Raw genomic sequence first — 20850 nt, forward strand, 5'->3', positions numbered from 1 at the left:
CGCACTCCGTCTCCTTATTATTTACACCACATTTCCCCGGAGAGGGAGAGAGAGTGATCATATGCAAGGTATGCCACGCCTATCTGTGCTTCTGCATGCCCTTCAAATCATGCTTTCCCCCACCGAACGCGTTTTAGACACAGATATGCTACAGAAATCTTGATCGACCTGGCGAGGTTAATCCTCGTGCTTCTAATATTTGAGGGCTATATCAGAAATAACTGCTATAGCCAAACACCTCTCCGCGGGAATATTATGATGATGGATGTCTTTATGGAAGTGGATCTGGCTTTCTAATCTCTTCGGTATCACTTTGAACTAATCCTCCGTTAGGAAGATGCCCCTCTTCAATCGCAGACAATTATATTGCGGAGAACTAAAGAGCTCGTTTATTGCAACCTTTTACTGTAAGCTATCTCATCGCCCCTTTACTTCTGAATTATATGGTGGAATCGTATCAAGTGTTGGACACCATCCTTATTGTTTTGGAAGATTTGGAAAGTTGAGCATAAGAAACATAAATGGGCAATACAACCGAATATCTTTAATGGAAACAATGATATAGAGGACAGTTTTTGCCATGGTTCGGGAATCATATACTAAAACGAAACAAGAAGTTCTACTATAGTCATGCAAAGAAGCTGGACGCATTTGAGGCTTGAACACTGTTCAGGATTTTGACGATGATTGGTAACTTATGTAAAGATACCATACACGATAATTCTTAAGAAGCCATTGCTTTCAGTGCACAGAAAATATCCAGATTCTCTCACATCTATGCATGCACTCTATATTTCTAACAGTTCTATGACACTTTTAGATTAGAATGTTTGAAAGTAGCGTTATATAGACACACACATATAATATAAATGTATTTTATACACTTCTTTCTTGCCACATCACAACAGCAGTACTTCAAACACACTTTCGGATAGCACCCCCTGACAATACATGTGTGCAATCATTGATTGGCAACATCATGCTTACAAAAATAGGGGATTTCTATGAGTTCACCAACTGGAGCTTGAAAATCTTAATAGGTAATTAATGTGTTCATTATACGGCTTTGGAGTGGTCTTATTAACCTGATTTCCCATACTGTAGATGGGTAGCTGATTTTCCGCTTGCTGGAGTTTGTGATGTAGTTGGTGTCAGAATAGCTACTACTCCTGGGGAGTAGACAACTCTTCTTGTTAGTGTCAAGTGAGATGAGACTTTCTTGATCAGTGTCCACATAAAGTAATACCTAACAAGCTCAGATATTTCAGTTCTCATCAGAGGATCGCTAAGTGCATCAGTTTGGCTTTTTTGGCTCCAAAGAACACCTTTCTTCGGAGCAATACAACCTTGAAGTTCTGGACCATTAATATGAGCAAAAACATAGGTTATTTTCTTTCTTGGTGCTTTATCTATGCATATTTTATATTGATTTTACTTCTCCAGGTTGAGGTTATTGCCCACGGGTTTTAAACTGTATGAGAAGAAGAACTTGTAAAAATCACTGCTTAGCTATCTATCACAAATTGCACAAATCACTGTGTGGGTATTCAGCTCTTAAAACAGAGTCTGAATTATTGACATGCCACAAATAATACTTGTTAAGAATCAGGTGGCATACATCTCCTCACTGGACAGCCACAAATAATACTACCTCATTAACTCTCTTCTGGGCCATGGCCGATGATTGTAATTCCTATCCAAGTATCATCATCACGATCCAATTTATTATTTCTAACGACTCATGACAATTTTTCATATTTCCAGTCTGATAGATTACTCATTTCACATCAATATGAAATGTTAATGCATTGGAGTTTCTTCTTATTTGGCTTATGGAGTTAGTCATGGTGATATTGTATGGTTGTGGAATGTACATGTTGACTTAATATGCCAAAATGTGGTTGAAATACACACATATTATGTGTGGGAATCTTAGGGTTCATACATGATGCATATATTGCAATTGACCATGTCATCTCACATGTATGCACTTAGCAGTTCTTGGTAAATGCAAGCGGATCTAGACCTGCATTTTTGTTTTCTTTGCTCTTGTAGGATTCTAGTCTAGTCGATAAACAATGGACAAGACTCGTGTATTTTGGCCTCATTTTGGATCAGCTTAGGCTATGAGAATGCCTATGCATTGTACTTTGCATGCCAACATTAATGGATATATCATAATCCTAAGAGGGCTGATTTTATAACATCACTAACAAAGTAACTGAATCTGTTGCTGCTTAGGGGCACTAGGGTAAGAATGGGAACAATTGTTGGATATCTCTTTGTAGACTTGGCAAGTTGGCACAGTTCAGATACAGTGAGCGAAACCTTCCCAATTCATCTGACCTGCACTCTACTTGATCTTTTATCCATCCACTCTCACCTGAATTCTTTCATTATGTGTGCACTTACAATGTGCTTTCATCTTAATGCAGTTAAATTTTAGTCATGGTATTTGGTTATTGCTTTGCAGGACTGATGAAGAACAAAGTAAAGTATTCTGCTGATATTTTCATGATTATGATCACTGCTGGAATGGTAATGTTTCTGATATGTGCTATTGCGGATGAGCCTTTTCTGTCCACCCCAATTGGTGAAGGATATGGGATACTCAGTCTTGTAGAGGGGGAAGCTATAGATGTGCCTTCTGAATCCATGTCCTTGACAATGAAACCAATAGATGAAGCACCGATACAGCTCTTACGCCCTGGAGAAGGACATGACCGTTTAGAATTGAGTGAAACTGCACTAGAAAAGCTCGCTGCTTTAGAAGAACCTGTGTCTATTGTGGGCATTGTAGGACCTTATCATGGGTAAGATCCATATCTCATGTCAGTTGAGTTGTTTTATGATAGAACATAGATTTATTCAAAATGCAATGCCGTGTCCATGTATATGACTCGCTTGAGATGCACAAGATGCATTCATTTGATTCACTAGCATTTTTGTTTTCTACAGTGGCAAATCGTTTCTCATGAATGTTCTGCTTAATTCAACTCACGGTTTTTCTGTGGGCATTAAGCCAGAACCTGAAACAAGAGGGATTTGGATACGAATTGTCTCCAAAAAACGACTTACAGGAGTAGATGGATCACAAATTATTTTTCTTGACACAGAAGGATTCTATGGAGAACGGGCTACCCGTTTATATGATGCACGAATATTTGCAGTTGCCACACTTTTAAGCTCACATCTTGTGTACAATACAGTACGGACACTTGGTAAGGTATCCATCTTTGAATTGTTCTTCCAACCATAATTTCGTGGAGTTTTTAGATTGAAAAATATTGAAATATGGTTGACTATGCACTTGTAGGTGACCAACAATCTGTGAGTGCTCTTGCAGACCTGGCTAAGCAAGCACAAGTGTTCAACCTGCAAAACTGGCTTCATTCTGGGGAAGTCTCTTCAGGTGAACCTAATTTTTAGTTAGTTATGGTTGGAATGGTAACAAAATTATTTTGTTTTTGGAGATGATTAATAAATTTGAATCTGAAATACAGATGTTTTGTAGTCTTCTTTGTTATGTCTGACTATGTATACACTGTATGCTTTGTATCTGAACCATTTCACGTACCTGTGCTTTTTGGACACAGATCTGCCTTTGTTGTCAGGGAGTGTGAGTCCATCGCTGCTTTTGAAAACTCTTGATTTTCCTCCACTTACGTGGGTTGTTCAGGGGTTTGATATGGATTTAGATCCCTCTCATTCACCAATGGACTATTTGCAGAGATATTTATCAGCTTTTTCTCAGACAGGCGATCGGACACTTGATACTCTTTTTACAAAAGGCATATCTTGCTATGCTCTTCGAACTCCAACTGATCTTAATCTATTACGTGAACTGTATGGCAGTAAGGTACTTGCAGCTGATGCAGAACTCTTTGGAAGATTACATCCTGGATACATCTCAGAGCTTGATATACTTCGAAAGGGCGTTTTTGGGAACCTTACAGCTAAAGGGGGTGGAAAACTTACTGGCAGTGCAATCGCCACTTTATTGCCTCTACTCGTTCATTATGTGAACGAGGACTTCCCACTTCATGCTGAAAGGAAGCTGAGAGATGTCCTTATGGATATCGTTGTGGATGGTGCATTTTCAGGGGGTGTAGAATACTTCAAAAAATGCATGCATGAAACATCTTTGATTGATTCAGTAGTTTCTTCAAAGAGAGGCAGAAAGCCAGGGAGACTTGCAAGTGACATGGGATCCATGTCTGATCTTGCGAATTCTGCTTTAACTGTGGAGGAACTTGAGGCAGTGATGAATTGTGCAGGTAAAACATCTCTATTCCATAACAGAAACCACTCTTACATAACCCTGCTTGCTTGTACTCTGGTTCTGTGTCTCAACATTGACATATTGCATATATATGATGTACAGATATAGAAATGGATGATACCCGTTTATAAGTAACAATGCGTTGATTCTGCAACATAATGCTGTGTGCTCACTAGAGTGTTTGGACGGAGGTGTTATAAAGAACGCTTTGTACAGTTTGTATGCCTTCTGTAAATGGTTGATGTTTCATCTGTTTTACAAGTTCCAACGACATGCAGTTTGTTGAATAGGCATGCGGATTTAGTAATCTGTTAAGGCTAGCCCTTGCAAATGTAGTAGCAGCCAACAACACAAGTATTGACATCTGAATGTTTCCAGAAATACTTGGTGATTTTATATTTATATATGTTCTCCATCCTCTTTGGGTAGGCCAAAGAGGCATGCAGGTATTGTGCACAATAAGATGAAATCTTGTGGTTATGCATATCGAGTCCTTAAATCTCACCAAACCACAATAATACATGATTGAGTTCATGATCTTGCCACAATACAATAATACATACATGCAGTCCATCCATTATGCATCTCTCAGCTGCTTAACCCTAAATCTTTCAAATAAGATTTGTTTAGGATTAGATGTATTCTGAGCATTCTTTGAGATGGTTGGCTTTGCCAAGGATACACTCCAGCATTTTGGTTGGTCTATCTAACTTAGCTCATAAAGATGCATACAGCTACATTTTGGCTCTTCTGCTTGGATCTTTTAAGTTCTTCTTTATTCGAAGTTGCAGATATAATATGTTATCTCGATCTTCATTTAATCCCATTATTTAAAGGAATATTTGTGAACTTACTATTATGTTGGTAAAAATATGAAGATCCATGCACAGACAGAATTTAAAAAATTGCATATATATCTTGGTTGTATTGTAACTCCATCGTCTGTTTTAATACTTTTAGAACAACGCGCAATTGCATATTGCAAACAACGTTGTGTTGGCGTCCCACAGGACTTGGTAACTATGAGTTGTGATGCACAGCTCGGTACCAAAATCAGCAAATTGAAGCCCTACTTCCGGTAAATTTATGTGAAGAAGCTAAGTTTTTGTTCACTTTATATGTTTATTTGTAGGAAAATTTTGATTTATTCTTGGCAGGGAAGAAAATGAACGTAAAGTGAGGGAGGTTCTTGTCCGTTTGGGGGAAGGACTTCATGCTACTGCTGGCAAGAAGATTCTGGAGCTGAAGCTGCCAATGGCAGATAATGATTTGCAAAAGATATGCAATAACATCATAGGGGAAGCAATTCATGGGTATGTTTTGGTATGATGAGAAGATTTATGTATGTAAGCATGACAGTAGAAAGCTAGCACACATGCTCCTAGTGAGATATCCATTTACGTGATCTGCATGTTATATCAACACACCAGGAGCTTGCCAGACACGTGTAAACAATTTCTTACATGGCAGCCTTCTTTGTGCAATGAGACATGCAAAATTGAGAAAAGACTGGTTATGGGTTATGGATGCAATACTCATGGATATATGTCATACTGAAAACACACATTACACCCTCTGGACAGTAGGATATTTTGCATCATCAAGTAAGACCACGCCATCCATTGCATACGGGGTTTCCAACCTCGTCTTTGTAGAGTATATGCAGCTGGTTCTAGTTGTGTTGTACACAGTTCCATCCCTCTAAAAATACAAAATTAAGCATCTAAAACATTGGCATCTGCACACCTATTACAGCTATGAAGCCCTTGTTGGTCCACATAAAGGAACTCAATTGTACCATGAAGCACGTGTCCGAATGCAAGATGATATCCAGGGAAAGTGTGAAAAGGTTGCTCGGATCAATGCAGAAAAAATCTCCTCTATATTTGCTGCTGCAAAAGCTGTGTTCCGCAGTGAATATGAGCATGGTTTCCTTTCTCGAATTCGCGCCTCTGATGTTCAATCTGGTAACAAATTGCCATCGACTGTTGAAGACAGTTTGAAGGATGTAAGTGGAAAGCCTTTGTCACAGAATCAGCTGGATGAAATTCATGTTTCAAATGCAAAATTGGCTGCAATAGCATATGAAAAAGGTGTGAAGGATGCACTGCCATGGATGGGAGCTGGTAGGGAGATATACGACTTTCATCACTTCCAGTGTTTGCAGTGGATTAAGCAGCGCTTCAGTGAAATTCAGGTTTTGGTCGATAATTGTGATATCTGTTTGGCTATTTGGAAGCTATCAGATATACATGTTTTGAAATATTTTATGAAAAAAAATGACAGGCATATAACAACATGCTCATCAGAGGGTTTGCTGAAAAAAGTGTCACTGCTTTAAGTCTCCAGTATAAAATGGAATTGTCAAATATTACACCGTTTCCAGACAATGATGAGATGGTTTCAGAAAAGGTATACCAATTCAATTATGTTTAGTGGAAACTAAAATAGACACTATCTTTTCATTGCAGTAGTAGCTCTATTCATCTGTGGACAGATAATGTCTGGTTTCTGTAGTTCTCATCCCTTTTCACACCATTGCACTTGCTAGTTTGGCTAACTGACTCAGTTTTCTCTATCTTTCTTAATTTACATCTACGTTGCAGTATTCACTTGATAATCTGTCGTCCAGGTAGTGAGGACGTTTGTAATTTTTGGACTATTCTTTGTTGGGTGAACATTCAATTAATATCCTATGTCTGTCAATATTGGAAAGGGTATTACTTCAACAATGATGGAAGACAGATTATATAAGCAAATTTGTTTGTGCTTCTGATATGATCCATAACTTTGCTGTTTTTTAGGCAGCTCAAATTGCGAAGCAGTTAATGCAGGAATATCTTTCGGTAACCAGAGACTATGCTTCCCTTCCTGTTATTGAAGAGAGGAGGAAGGAATTGGCCCGTAGCATGGAGAGTTTAATGGCACATCTTCTAAAGAAAAACACAGCTCTAATGGCAGCTTTCTGTTACGATCCGCTTATGGATGCATATAAAGAGCTTAAAATGCAGGTTGATAATTACCCTTGTTTTCCATAGCATTATTTTGGTTGTATCTATTGTTATTTGGGGTGAAATGTTTATGTGAAGCATGATCAACTTATAAAGTCTTTTGGCCTAGAGTTATCATCATAAGGACATAAAAGCATTTGATAGTTAATATATCTCAGAGATACAATAGTTTTCCCCATGTAGTGCAGATTTGGCAGCATGTAGGTAATAAAGGCGTTCCTTTCCCGCATATGATATCTTTGTACAGGACTTTTGTTCTTGTGCAACATCCGGGTTTTACACTATTCAGATTTTGCTTTTCCCATGTAGACTGAATGGTCTATTCAAACTAAAACTGCACAGAGTCCGCCCTGTACCAGATCTGTTCCAAGGGAAATGAAAACCAGGATTTGGTTCTACAGCCCAGTCAAATTCTAGCTATGAGAGGTTCTCGGATGAAGTTTCATTTACTGAAGTTGCAAATCATGCCTGTACATTACACTTGTCATTATGTTCTGGCTGAATTATTGATCTTCAGCACTTTGCCTATCTGCATAGTGTGATCACCCCTAACTATAGAGACTGTTAATATGATTACTTTCTTGGCTTCTCAGTATGCTTTCATAATGCAGAACAATACATTCTACATTTTTTACTGCAGGATTGTGAAAGAACATTTCAGAACATGTGGGTGTCCAGATCGTTCTGGTCTCCCAAATGTTTATGGCCTGGACCAAAATACGTGTTCGGGTTCAAATATGCTGCCTATAAAGCTGCACTTAGACACTTGGAACAAGCCCAAACATCTGCATATGAAGGTGCACAACAGAACCATGAAATTGCGAAAGGAGTTTTGCTGAGTCCATCCACAAGAAATAAAGTAATCCAGGCATGGATTGAACATGATCTTGCAGCTTATGCAAACATAGTTCTTGTAAACTTTAGTATCTTGGTTGCTTGTACAGTTGTTTTTGTGACCATGTTTTTGTGGGTGTCAAGGAAGGTGCTTCAGTTTTCTAATATCCAGAGGAAGGCTTATGAAAGCGATGATCAGAGTTACTGGACCCCACAAGGTAATTCCTTCCAGATGAAAACTGAACACAGAGCTTCTGGTTACTATCGGAGGTAGCTAGTAGTGGTAGTTGTAAAGTAATATCGGTCTTATAGCAAAGATGAAAAGCCTTTTTTAGAAATATATATTTTGACATAAACTTCAGGTCTACTGTTTTATGAATCAACGTTATACACCACATGATTGAGAATAGCGTTTCTATTTGTGAATTGTCAATTATTTGAAATTTTCCGTGCTCTTATCATGATTGGGTATATCTTGAACATTATTTTGCTTATGAAGTACCTGTTCAGGTTTAAAGTTTTTGGTTTGACTAAAAACTGAAGTTTTCAGTTCATGTCTAGAAACAGAATTTGTAAAAATCGTAGATACGAAGGACATCTTTAATTTGAGTGCAATCATGTGGGACATGAAAATATCAGCTAGGAGATAATGTTGGAGGCTACCATTTTGTTTGGGAAGAATCTCAGCTTTTGAAAGTTTGGACTCTTCCTTCTCTTTAGTTTGTCATGCTTTTTTATTGTAGTCAGGATCAACTGATTAAATTAACTGTAATGTGCTGCATCTATTGGTACATTTTACAATTCCTGGCCATAGTTTATGAAGTGTTTTATTAAGTGCTTCATATGCTATAGGCTCATCAATGTTGTTTTTTATGACAGCATGGTAGTGTTGTTTTTTTAACCTTGTGCATAGGAAATCAATTTTGCATATTTTACTGGGCTCATATCCACCAAGTCTATTTAATTGTCTTTAAAGAGCTAGACATGTTTTGTGAGCTTTAAAAAGGTGTAATTAATTGATGATTCAACTTGTCTTGGGAATCGGGATAACCAACTATAACCTTTCCCTAAGAGATTCCAATAAAGCTGGACCATCTCAAACTTCACGAGATTGCTTCCATTGGCTTTATGTTGATGAGTGAACAATGTTGTGAGTCGTGTGAACTAATGTAAAGCATGCAAAACTCCAAGCATTCCACCCACAAACCATGGTGACATATCCCAACAAGTATTGAGATTCGCTTAGCACAAATGCAAGCATTTGCTCATCCACGAGCCATTTGCTTATCATTGGTATTTTATTAATGTTAGCCAATAAATTTGAAGGGAGTTCCATTAAAAGCCATTTCCCAATTTAAAACAAATCCCTTGTTCCTCGTGCCCTTAGTGACTATTACATGGGAGCATTGGATTTTATGTTAATATCCAAGCAATGTACACTATTATGTATCATTATTTTGTATGGCTCAATTTAGAAAATTGCCCCCAAATCATTGTGCTCCACCATTATGATATTATAGAAAGTTGCCCTTACATGATCATGGTCAAACGTTTACATAAACAAACATTCCTAAAGATCACAATTTGTTGCCATTAGTGAGTATTTTGCATGGGAGCATTGGATTTTTAAGTTCAAGAATTTATATCCAAGCAATGTACACCATGGTGCAACCTAATCTATGTATCATTATTAATATGGCCCAATTTAGAAAATTGACCCCAAGTTATTATGATACACATGATCGAATGTTACCATACACATGCTTATGCTTTAACTTTTAAGTCTCCCACTTCACATGAATATTCCTATCTTTTACTAACCTCCTAAATACAAACTTTAAAATGTACGCAATAATATTCCAAATTTAAATGGTTAGGATATTATGATCAATATGAAGGGAGATACAAGGTACAATTGATAATATTTAAGGACAATATGTACATAAAGTGAAAAAACGAAAATCTAACTAAAAACTATGACATGGAGACACATATACGCACACACACATATACATACATCAATATATAGAGCGGAAGACATGCTTGACACAAAGAACCTCTTCTTCAAAAATTGTGACTTGTGAAGCCATGCTAGAATAACCTATTTCTCTCTCCAACAAAACAATACTCTCCACACCAACCACCTTACATTAAGAAAATGCAAATGCTACCATGCAAAGCATCATCACTCCCATATCATTTCTTGTAGGAAAGCATCCATATCATTCTTGTAAGAAACTCACACTCAAGGGACACGGGCCAACGCCTACAAATTTCCTTTTCCGTTGTCTCGATATATTTGACAATACATTTCCGATATATATATATGTGAATTTAATTACTCCTATATATGTGATTTAGTTAAACTCCTGCCTGCCTCCATGGAAGGAAGGAGGCCCTAGTGGTGCATCCCTTGTGACCCCTCCTTCTCGAGCTCGCTGAGGAGTTTCTTGTCCGAAGGCAAGCTCTTGAGCGCGGCATCATCTTCCCGCGCCATAGCCCCTTCCCTCTCTTCTTCCCCAACATTGGGCACGTAAGTTGGATCGTTCCGTGCTTCCATGTCCGTCTCCTCAGTCATCATGCTCACATCTCCCCCTCCACCTTTGCTTCCTTGGGCAGCCGGCGGCTCCTGATGATGGCTTGTCCGGCGACCGTGTCCAGTAGCCGACGCATGCGGATGGCTAGAATGAGAGGAGTGCGAGTGCGAGTGGCGTTGCCGGGCTTCTTCTTCCTCGGCTTCCGAGAGCTTGTGCAAGGATTCGGGCTTGCGGACGGCCTCCTTGCCTGAAGTGTCGCTCTTGACGAGGTAACGGGGATCGTCGGGGCTAGCATGGAAGGTGCGGGCGCCAATCTTCTTGTCTTCGGTGATCTTTTCGACGACTTGACCGATGGCTTCGCCCACGCCCAACCGCCACAACACGTGGTCACCCGGGTGAAGCTCTTCCTCCTCCTGCTGCTGAGGGCTTTGGGGGCCTGTGTTGGCTTGAGCCATTGTAACCACTACTACTAATGCTGGATGGAATAGATAGATATTGGAGATAGAGATGGAGATGGAGATGGATAAATAGAAGGGCTACGTGAAGGCAATTGGCATGCACTCCACGTGTACACCAAGTTGTCATGTGTATGTATGCATGTATGTATGTATGTATATCCGTTGTATATCCACCATCAAGGGTTCATTCACATTCACTCTAGAGAAGCTGAAGGGATTAGAGATTCCCTACTCCCACCCTTTGGGTAAATGCCCATAGATGGACAGACAGACAGACGAAGACGAAGACGAAAACGAACAGATGGACGGACATTGTCTCTCTCTCTCTCTCTCTCTCATGATTATGCGCTCACACTTGTTGCTAATGCCCACCATATGGATGCATGCATGGATGGATGGACATTGACCCTTGAGGGACAATCATACTATTATGTCTGTCCCACGCTTTGATTCGTATTCCTTAATGGTCCTAATTATCAAGGAGTCATGTCTCTGTCGTATGCATCCACGGTTGTTACGAGCAATGACCATAAAGTAATCCTCCATTCTTTACACTCTTGTTTAACCCTCACACTTTATCCATGTGTATAGAATACTACAATATAACTTATTAGGTCATGACCGTAACAACACTTGCTCTCATTTTGGATGTGACACCGACATATGTGACACTTTTTTGGGCTACTTCCAAACAGAGTAGTTCTATATAGTTGGATTTTGAAGCAAATGTAGGATGGGATGAAACTTAACGTATGGAGAAGCTCAGATATCGGGCTGTGCTTCCGAATCATGTCAAAGGAGTGAAAAAGACAAGGAGATTATTTTTCTTGTTCAATCTTGAAACTCAACGAGCATAAAAAAGGGATATATTTACATCTTTTTTGTTATCCCTAGTGGTGGTTTTTCCCATGCAATAAAGACAAGTATAGTGTAGTTCTATGAGTATGAACTCTGTCAATTAATTACTTCTCAGGTTATGACCATTTGCATTACACTGAAGTCGTTTTGACCAAATACATATGTGAAAGCTTTCATGGATGATGAATTTGTGACACCTCCTAGTAAGAACTTATTTATCTTATTGCCATCAATTCTATCCCAAAGTTTTAACTTCATGGTCTCTAGAGCCATACCTCCCAACTAATTGTGTCAATAACACCTTTTGTTAAGGACGTCTTGTTTGGCCTTGTCCTTATCTCTATCCCATCAGACAAAGAACGAGGAATTTATATTTGACTGGTTACCTGTCCCTATCAACATAAAGTTGTGCTTTCATCTTGAGTGGTCGATGTTATGAGTGTGCTCTCTTACTTTGGAGCCAATATGCAAATTTACATCTCATTGGCAACACTACACCTGACTTCACCAACTCCCCTTGTGGTATACACCTTCACTTTCTCCGCGTTCACTGATTAAAAGTCAACTATCTATCTATGTTTTGGATCTTCGTCTTCTAAAGCTTCACCTCATATTGACCATGTGAGCATAATCTACTCGGCATCCCACTCTTCCAATTCGTGTTAGATCATTGTTAACACCATATCAACTATACCTAGGAAAAAATTATTTGATGTAGCCATGTTCCACCTTTTTTGTGCTAGGAATTCCATGGGATGGAAGGATCATGAACAACAAGTTGTTTGCATCAATAGTTCCCATTTAGCTCAAAGCAATTGTAGAGGCTTCCTCGTATCTTGATTGCACAAGCATATATTCAATACAGAGAATCAATGGAGAAGACAAACATTTCTATTCGAAGAATAAAATTTCAACAGTTTTATAACCTAGGGTTTGGTACAATTAGATCTAGATCTCATGTGTTATCGAGCAAGCTAAATACATATGCAAATCAAAGTGGGGAACTAACAACATAACTCTCCCTAAAGTTTCTTCGATACAATGATAGGGTATTGACACTAAGTGACAAACCCATATGCTACCTTAAATGTATAACTATCTCCATTGACCATGCACACGAATCAATCCACCCTTGTTCGCACAAAACATCATGACTACATAAGGTAATTCGAGAATCATCTTAGAAAGCAATGTGTGCATCTTTGCAACCCCGAAGGTATTGATTGATATGCATGTAGCCGAAGGATCAAGTATACTACTATGTGTATGTGTGGGCGGGGACATTGGAATCTCAAGCTTTCGCAGAGTGCTGGAATCGCAAGTTTCCGGTAATCGGAATCTCTCTTTTCTATCTACCATCACTCACTCATATAACAAGCATGTGTGGGCGGGGGGGCGTCGGAATCTCAAGCTTCCGGTAATCGGAATCTCTCTTTTCTTTCTACCAGACAACCATCACTCACTCATATAACAAGCATGTGTGGGCGGGGTGCCGGAATCTCAAGCTTCCGGTATCGGAATCACGAGATTCCGGTAATGGGAATCTCTCTTTTCTTTCTACCATCACTTACTCTAATATAACAAACACTACACAAGAAGAAGAAGAAGGAAGAAGGAAGAAGGAAGAAGAAGGAGAAGAAGGAGAAGAAGGAAGAAGAAAAAGAAGAAGAAGAAGAAGAAGAAGAAGAAGAAAGACCTTCTTCCCTTCCCTTCCTCTCTCCACCCCTTCAGATTATATATATATTACTATACACCTGCACCTAACTGAGGCAGCTTCATTGCATCCAAACTCTAGTGATTCTGCCCACGATGAATCGCAGTGGATTTGTAATTGACATGAGGCAATCAGCTGCAGCTCGCCATGGCCGTGATTTGGCTGGGGGTAAAGACGATGATGTGATCGATGAGAGTAGCTGCAGACGTATTGTTGAGGACGATCGGCCTTGTGTGTTGCTGACTAATGACGATGGCATTGATGCCCCTGGATTGAGAGCCATGGCGATTGCCCTGCTCCACACCAACTCTTGTCACGTCCTTGTCTGTGCTCCAAACGGGTGAGAAGTTATCAATTTTAATTTGAGGCACCGATTCCAACAATTTAAAACCATTTCAATTTTGTTCCTTCCTGTAATTCCTCTCCATGCCCTTTGTCTGTGTGCATGCGTGCGTGCGTGCGTGTGTGTGTGTGTGAGAGAGAGAGAGAGAGAGAGAGAGAGAGAGAGAGAGAGAGAGAGAGAGAGAGAGAGAGAGAGAGACCCTTTACCCATATATACTTGCAATAAGTGGTTCAGTACCTAATGGAGCCAGGAATTGAGTATTGGCAGAAATAAATCTGGTGTGGGTCATTCCATTACTTTGCGGAAGGCCTTGGAAGTGAGGTCTGTTAATGACATATCGATTAAGGGTGGTGCCACTGCAGTTGCATACAAAGTTTCAGGTACTAGTTCTATACTTTGGTCAGGATAATCTACATTCTAGCTTCCCACTTCCAACAAAGTTTTTGTGTACAGAGACCTGGGGAGACTAATCCATTTATATTTTGAGATAATTGATTTATTATGCGTTATTTCGACAGGAACACCTGCCGATTGCGTCTCATTGGCCTTGTCTGGCTTGCTTTTCCCCCAGAAAAAGCCTTCTTTGGTATGTTAGCAATGTGGATACTTGATTTATCTCTTGAATGTGTGTTTGATTTTGTGGCATATGGTTTTTTCTCCTGTTTATAGGTCCTCAGTGGAATAAACAAAGGATCTAACTGCGGATATCATGTGTATGATAACTAATCCTGTAATCTTGAATTTTGTTTTTCTGTTTGTATTTTGTTTTATGGTTTAGGAGAAGGAGAAGGAAAAACATTTATTGGCATAAGAGGGCTGAAATTGCAATGATTATGAGATTCAGTAAATAGAGATAAAGTTCAAATTAAATAATTGTAGCTATTAGGCATGCACACATGCCAGATATAATACAGAACTATTGGATGGATGGAGAGGGGAACAGTTGATAATGAGAACTTATTGCGAGACAAGACAATACTTATACATCTCAAGAATTTGAATGGAAGATCTGATTGTATATGATTGATTAAAATACAGGAGTAATTACCTCATAAGAATGTAGAAAGTGCAATAAAGCAATGAAGTCAAAATAGAATAGAACCTTCTGAAAAATCGTTTTAATCATTTTTCAAGACAGTGCTTCCAAATTACCTTGTTAGGGTAGCTGTGTTTGTAACTTTTTATTATGAAGTGTTCCTCCTGATAGGGATACCACTGTTGTATACATTTTGCCACATTTTACTCAGATTCGCCCATCTGTAGAATGCATGACATTGATTTCATTTGCTTCAGGATCATGTGATGGTGGTAGACGTTTTACTTAATTTGACAGGTGATTTATAATTTGTGATAAAATTCGAGTATTTGGCATGGGAAAGAAAGAAACAAAGATATATGAATTTCTTGAAAGGGCCAGAATGACCTACGAGACCTAAGAAAGACCACACCAACTTATATTAACTTGTCAAAGAAAATAACAAAAGAAAATAATTCTAGCTTGAAAATAAAGAGCTCGAACACGAGTAATCATGAATTATGATATCGATCAACAGAGCTCCCTGATTACTGGAATTGAAATTGCTTCCTTCTAAATATCTACATCGTGGAGTGTTCCAATATCTAAAGGTTAATGAGACAAGGATGGCGTCTCCGAAGAGTCTTATAATGGCATTGATTTTATGAAGATGTGGCCATGATGTCTGTGTTTCAGATAGGTATTATTGACATGTGAAAGAGCAGTGGTACTAAATTTTGTCACTTTTTTGAGCTGAGACTGCACTTGGTGGATATTCTGCAAGAGACAACAGTAGATAGAGATGCAGAAGTAATTCCCAGATTCTTCAGGGATTAAAAAGTGCATCTGTGACTATTCAGGGTGCTTCCAACTCTCGAACTATCTCATGTGGTAATGATACTTTGCTTTCGGTCATGCACGAAATCATCATAACTCTGGCCTTTTCATGTTTCACCCAATGTTCTGCATGTGAAAAAGTGCTCACCATATTATGTTTTGCATAACCATAGCTTGTTTACAGTGAGATTTCTTCTTCACATAAATGCATTTAGATCATCTGGATATTTTCGTACACCCTCATGGGAGTTTGAGTTGAAGGATATATGGTATGCAGATAGTATAGAAGGATGGGTATTTGTACCCAGGCAAGACTTGCACAGCCTCCACTCAATCTGTCCATATTTGTGCAAGAACAGTTGCACTGCTTCCACTCATTCTATCCATGTAATCTGAGATAATTTGTGCTCCAGCAAGACCTGCACCATGTTCACCCAATCTCTGTAAACTAAAATCTCATTAATGTAAAACCCAATGCGAGTGGGTGATAAGGAACATTGTTTTATTACTCTTGTGGTGCTGGACGGGTGTGAAGCTCTATGGTTGAGGAAACTCCTGGCAGCGATCAGAATACTGATTGAGGGGAAGCTGCATGTGCCAATTAGAGTTATATTGCTCTCTCAGAGAATATTGTGTTCCAGGGGCAGACCATGCATATTGATATCCAATACCACGTCATAGAAGAGCTCATTGCCAATGTGAAGGCCAAATCGGAGTTTTGTACACTGGTGGAAAATTGTGCAGATCACTCTACAAAGATCCTGTGATCTCAGAAAAAAAGAGACTATTGTGGAACATCTAGGCAGGAGAATTATAGCAAGCTGAAAACGAAGAAACAGAACCAGAAGATGAAGCAGTCCTCTGGGAGACTCAGCAGATAAAGCTCAGGCAACTTGATGGACGCTTGATGAAGAGGATTGATAGAATGACTGGTGGCGTAGATAATGGAGTAGGTGAACATATTTGTTAGCGCTAGTAAACCTTTGTATAAAAGGCAACCTGAGTTGAGCAAACTAACTTTGTTGAAGCTCTTCAACAATTTTTATATGTAACTACTTGGTTATGAGCATATGAGAGTATATCTTTGCTGTATCATTTTGCAGTATATGATTTGTTGCTGCTGTTTGTGTGTCAGTGTTGTTTAATCTGATTGATGCAGACCCTGTCCACATGCAGTTCCAACAGCCATTACATGTATAGTGAGCTATAAAGTTCTTCAGTTTTCTTGAAATCAAGGCATTATGCCCTTGTATGCAACTGCTTAATAGATCTCATGTTTATGATAGGGCTGGAGTCCGATAAATGAAATCTTTTTATATAAATGTTATTTTAGTTGTGATCCTAACGTTCTGCTATGGTTCACAGATTCTATTCTGGAACTGTTGCAGGAGCTCGAGAGGCATTTATATGTGGTGTGCCTGCAATGGCTCTATCATTTAATTGGTATTCATTTATCATGCCTACAAATTTTCCTCCTTAACCCAATTTTCTTTGATCTGCATTTAATTAGTGATACTTTTCTACTAAATAATCAGGAAGGACGATGAAAGTAGTAATTCTGATTTTAAGACTGTAGCTGGTATTTGTATACCTTTAATCATGGCAGTTCTTCGTGACCTCAGAAGAGGAGTTTTTCCGACGGGATTTTTCTTTAATGTTGATGTTCCTACCAATCCTTCAGAAAACAAGGTTTGAATACATATACATATATGTACGTACCTATGTATGTATGTATGTACATCGTGAAGGATTTATAGGTTTACACTTAATCCATTCCAGGGATTCAAGGTTACGAGGCAGGGAACATCAAAATTGGCTGCAAAGTGGATTGCAGTCTCGCCATACAGCAGAGTCTTATCTGAGGGTCCTTTATCCAAGGAAAATGCCATAGACATACAACTTGCACAAATTGGTAAAGCTGCTACTGGTGTGGTAAGGTTTACCTGTAAACTTGTATATTTCCGAAGAAAATTAATAGAGAAATCTACTATTGATTTTCTTAACTCAATGCTTAAGCCGGAAGATTGCGAGGAAACCTCAAAACAGAGCTTTCCCTAAGAAAAGGAAAAAACGTGCTCAGTCTTATTGTGTGTATGGTTGATTTAGGTGAACTGTGAAAGAATAGAACTATAGGTGCAGTCGAGAATCCTGTGATACTGCAGACTGTGAATGCCTATGTATTATGCTCAGATGCTGTGCTTCTCATGGAAGTTGAGGTTGCACATGCACTGGCAATGGTGTTATCCCTTCGCAGAGATTTGAAGTTCTAATGACCCTTATCAAAGCAGCTTGAGATGGAAAAATGTGACTCTTAGCATTTAAATTCCATGCAAGGTTGGTCTTTATTATGCATCTTACGGTAACAGAGATAATCATGGTTAAGCATGCTATCATATTTTATAGATTACTTCCGTAGGTAAATGATTGATACTTCACTGGAGTCACTGCCGTTTTTCGTCTTCATAAAATGACAGCTGTGGTGTGTTTGAATCAGAATGCCATTATGGGATATTTCCCTCCATGTAATAGAACACTATTGTTCATTTTTCTTGCAGTAACTGATGACCTACATCTGTTTTTCTCATGTGTAATACTCTCCCATGGAGCATTTGCATGTTTTGTATTCCAAAAAGGAAAACGGGAGAAAGCAAGTGAGGATTACTCATGTTTGTAACCCCACAAACAATCTAGACGCATCAGTAATCCTCATTTGTATGATACGAATTTGGATGGTTTTCTCTCTTGAATTGTGCAATTCTTTAGCTGAAATCATCATCCTTGTTTGGTGTTACTGCAGGGCAAAACATGTCAGATGAATTTGCCTTGCAAGAGCATGGAAATTGGATCAGTGGCTGGGGCTTGTAATGGTACCAAACCCCCTTCCGATTCACAGGAAAAAATGCATTTTCGCAATCAGGTGATTCGATGTTGACAAAATATTTAGTTGGGTTGCCTTACATGTTTCTAATTTTCATCACGCCTGCTACGCAAAGGTTCTTTGAGTGACTGAAGGTTTATGTATGTTGTTGGAAACGCATGATTAGAAGCATTCATGTGCTGGTAAGTCCTGCTTTGCATTCGCAACTTCATATTTCAGACAGAAGGGCTGACATGTAGCTGTAAATAAAGTGCAAAGCACAGAATTTGAATCTTCTATATTTGTATGAATAATTTGTGTGACCAAGTCTTGTCTAGCTCTGGAGACTTGAGAGAATTTGCCATGCATCCATTATATTTTACAGTTGATGTCAATGTGGCATGGAATTATTGAAATTATAATTTATTTTCAATGGGTGACCAATACGAGACAACTGCACCATCATCAGTTTGTGGTTTTACATCAAATTTCTAATATTCATGTAAGCTTAGATTTAACATTGACGTTGACATTTTGTAGTATGCTGAAATAGAAATTGGAGATGAAAGTAGCGAGTACGATTTTGGGGCTCTGCATGCAGGATATGTAAGTGGTGTTTAATTTGACACCTCTGTTACATTGTTACCTAACTTATAAACAAGCCTCTCTTTATTCTGTTTTAGGTGACCTTAACACCACTTGGGTTGTCAACTCACTACCAACCAGAGTTGTTTCATCAAGCAGTTGACTGGGTCTCCAAGTCTCTGAAGTTTTCACCCACGTCTTCTCTCTAGATTTCTAGTATTGAACGATACAAAAAGCTCATACCTGTTAATTCACTGTTTAATGTCTCAATGAGTTCTTGTTATAATATTGGTTTAGAAGAACTGACATTGAGAGATTTGAAGTGGCTTATGTTAAAAAGTTTCTCCTCGATTGAAAATCTATGATGACATTAATAAGCCCAATCATTTTAGCCATTGTACATGTCAGAAACATAAAGCTCTCTCTATGTGTGTGTGTGTGTGTGTGTGTGTTTACATACATCCCCCCCTTTCTCTCTCTGTCCAACTTGTATGTTTTAACAATAAACTCTTCTATAAAGTAAACTTACTTATGCTAGTTTTTACCTTTGATCCATCACGCAACATAAGAAATCCCTATATCTTTGGTACACATCTTAAATAAGAAGTGACACTGTTGGGTTAATATTCTATCAAGAAGCTATGAGAACATAGGTTCAAGTTTTATATTAGCATAATCAACTGTCCAAAGTGTTTTGACTGTGAGAGGATAGGTTCTTGGGAGAACAAATTACTTTGTTGGCACATTTGAGAGTGGTTGACATTATCTCTCACTTGCCTCACTAACAAGAAATTGATGGTGTATACTTCTGTTGCATGTTAAGTATGTAGGACATGTCACTTTTTCATAACTTCTTCCCATGCCATTATTCATTGCAATGTGAACAGGACACAGGCCTCATACATTAGGCTCTGTTTCCTCTCTCATTGCTGCATCAAACATATCACTACTAGCAGGCATCAAGCAGTCATCAGATCCTATCCCATAATGATATGTATCTTTACTCACCTACTTAGTAGGTAGCTAGATACTGAATCCCTCTCATGTAGCCTCATTGGCAACTGTGCAAGTTTCACATTTTCAAGTGTAGCATAATTTCAAGCATTTTTCAGGCTGAAATTTTTCCAGATGTTATGATTCTTTGTAATTGATGCAAAACTACAATCTCTAGAGGCAATCTAATATTAAATATTCAATGGTGCATCAAAATAACAAGGTCACGAAAAAGTACATTCTATCCTGTGAATATAACCTTTCAAACTCGAGCACATACGAAAATGCAGGGGTATGATCTTCCTTCTGTAGATTGAACCAGTAAATCTCCCTTCTGTAGATCTCAGTATCATATGTTTCAACATCTATCAAATGCCTAAATGCATAGCAGCATCTCTTTCTTTGACATAGCATTCCCATTTCCAGGCTCCACTGTACACAATATGTTTGATATTACATTCTGCCTTAATCACACTAATATATTAAGTCTATACCTTCCACCATTCACAAATCTACACAACCACGG

At 38.7% G+C, this 20850-nt stretch overlaps 3 protein-coding genes across 4 annotated transcripts; 2 read left to right on the forward strand and 1 right to left on the reverse strand.

The window, feature by feature from the left end:
• The first annotated feature begins 235 nt into the window (after positions 1–235).
• Positions 236–8520, forward strand: LOC147850248 (uncharacterized). 2 transcript variants are annotated; one of them, XM_087336663.1, is made up of 11 exons: positions 236–407; positions 2474–2813; positions 2959–3221; positions 3317–3412; positions 3597–4277; positions 5243–5360; positions 5440–5595; positions 6038–6479; positions 6569–6694; positions 7087–7293; positions 7934–8520. In XM_087336663.1, the coding sequence occupies exons 2-11, from the start codon at positions 2479–2481 to the stop codon at positions 8399–8401; spliced, it is 2892 nt and encodes a 963-aa protein (XP_087192789.1). In that variant the 5' UTR covers positions 236–407; positions 2474–2478; the 3' UTR covers positions 8402–8520. The 2 variants fall into 2 exon arrangements, with proteins under 2 accessions (XP_087192789.1, XP_087192788.1); XM_087336662.1 differs by lacking the exon at positions 236–407 and adding an exon at positions 1354–1384.
• A 1915-nt stretch (positions 8521–10435) lies between these two features.
• LOC147850249 (uncharacterized) lies at positions 10436–11119 on the reverse strand. Its single transcript, XM_087336673.1, has one exon. It carries the CDS (start codon positions 11117–11119, stop codon positions 10526–10528), a length of 594 nt encoding a protein of 197 aa, XP_087192799.1. The 3' UTR covers positions 10436–10525.
• Positions 11120–13633: 2514 nt separating this feature from the next.
• On the forward strand, positions 13634–19726 carry LOC147850250 (uncharacterized). The gene is made up of 10 exons (XM_087336671.1): positions 13634–14034; positions 14305–14417; positions 14556–14623; positions 14707–14750; positions 17255–17332; positions 17425–17578; positions 17669–17821; positions 18687–18806; positions 19287–19352; positions 19430–19726. The coding sequence occupies exons 1-10, from the start codon at positions 13790–13792 to the stop codon at positions 19538–19540; spliced, it is 1152 nt and encodes a 383-aa protein (XP_087192797.1). The 5' UTR covers positions 13634–13789; the 3' UTR covers positions 19541–19726.
• The last annotated feature ends 1124 nt before the right edge of the window (positions 19727–20850 follow it).

This window comes from Azolla caroliniana, unplaced genomic scaffold, assembly GCF_043228905.1.
Source record: "Azolla caroliniana isolate FFs.n. ecotype wild unplaced genomic scaffold, voAzoCaro1.0.p SCAF_21, whole genome shotgun sequence".
Lineage (NCBI taxonomy): Eukaryota > Viridiplantae > Streptophyta > Polypodiopsida > Salviniales > Salviniaceae > Azolla > Azolla caroliniana.

Bases quoted from the DNA above. Each gene is read 5' to 3' on its own strand.
- LOC147850250 (XM_087336671.1), top strand. From the start codon at position 13,790: ATGAATCGCAGTGGATTTGTAATTGACATGAGGCAATCAGCTGCAGCT. The intron at 14,624-14,706 runs GTATGTTAGCAA...TCCTGTTTATAG, and splicing joins CCCAGAAAAAGCCTTCTTTG to GTCCTCAGTGGAATAAACAA. The intron at 14,751-17,254 runs GTATGATAACTA...TATGGTTCACAG, and splicing joins TCTAACTGCGGATATCATGT to ATTCTATTCTGGAACTGTTG.
- LOC147850248 (XM_087336662.1), top strand. The intron at 3,222-3,316 runs GTAAGGTATCCA...ATGCACTTGTAG, and splicing joins CAATACAGTACGGACACTTG to GTGACCAACAATCTGTGAGT. The intron at 3,413-3,596 runs GTGAACCTAATT...TTTTGGACACAG, and splicing joins TTCTGGGGAAGTCTCTTCAG to ATCTGCCTTTGTTGTCAGGG.
- LOC147850249 (XM_087336673.1), bottom strand. From the start codon at position 11,119: ATGGCTCAAGCCAACACAGGCCCCCAAAGCCCTCAGCAGCAGGAGGAG.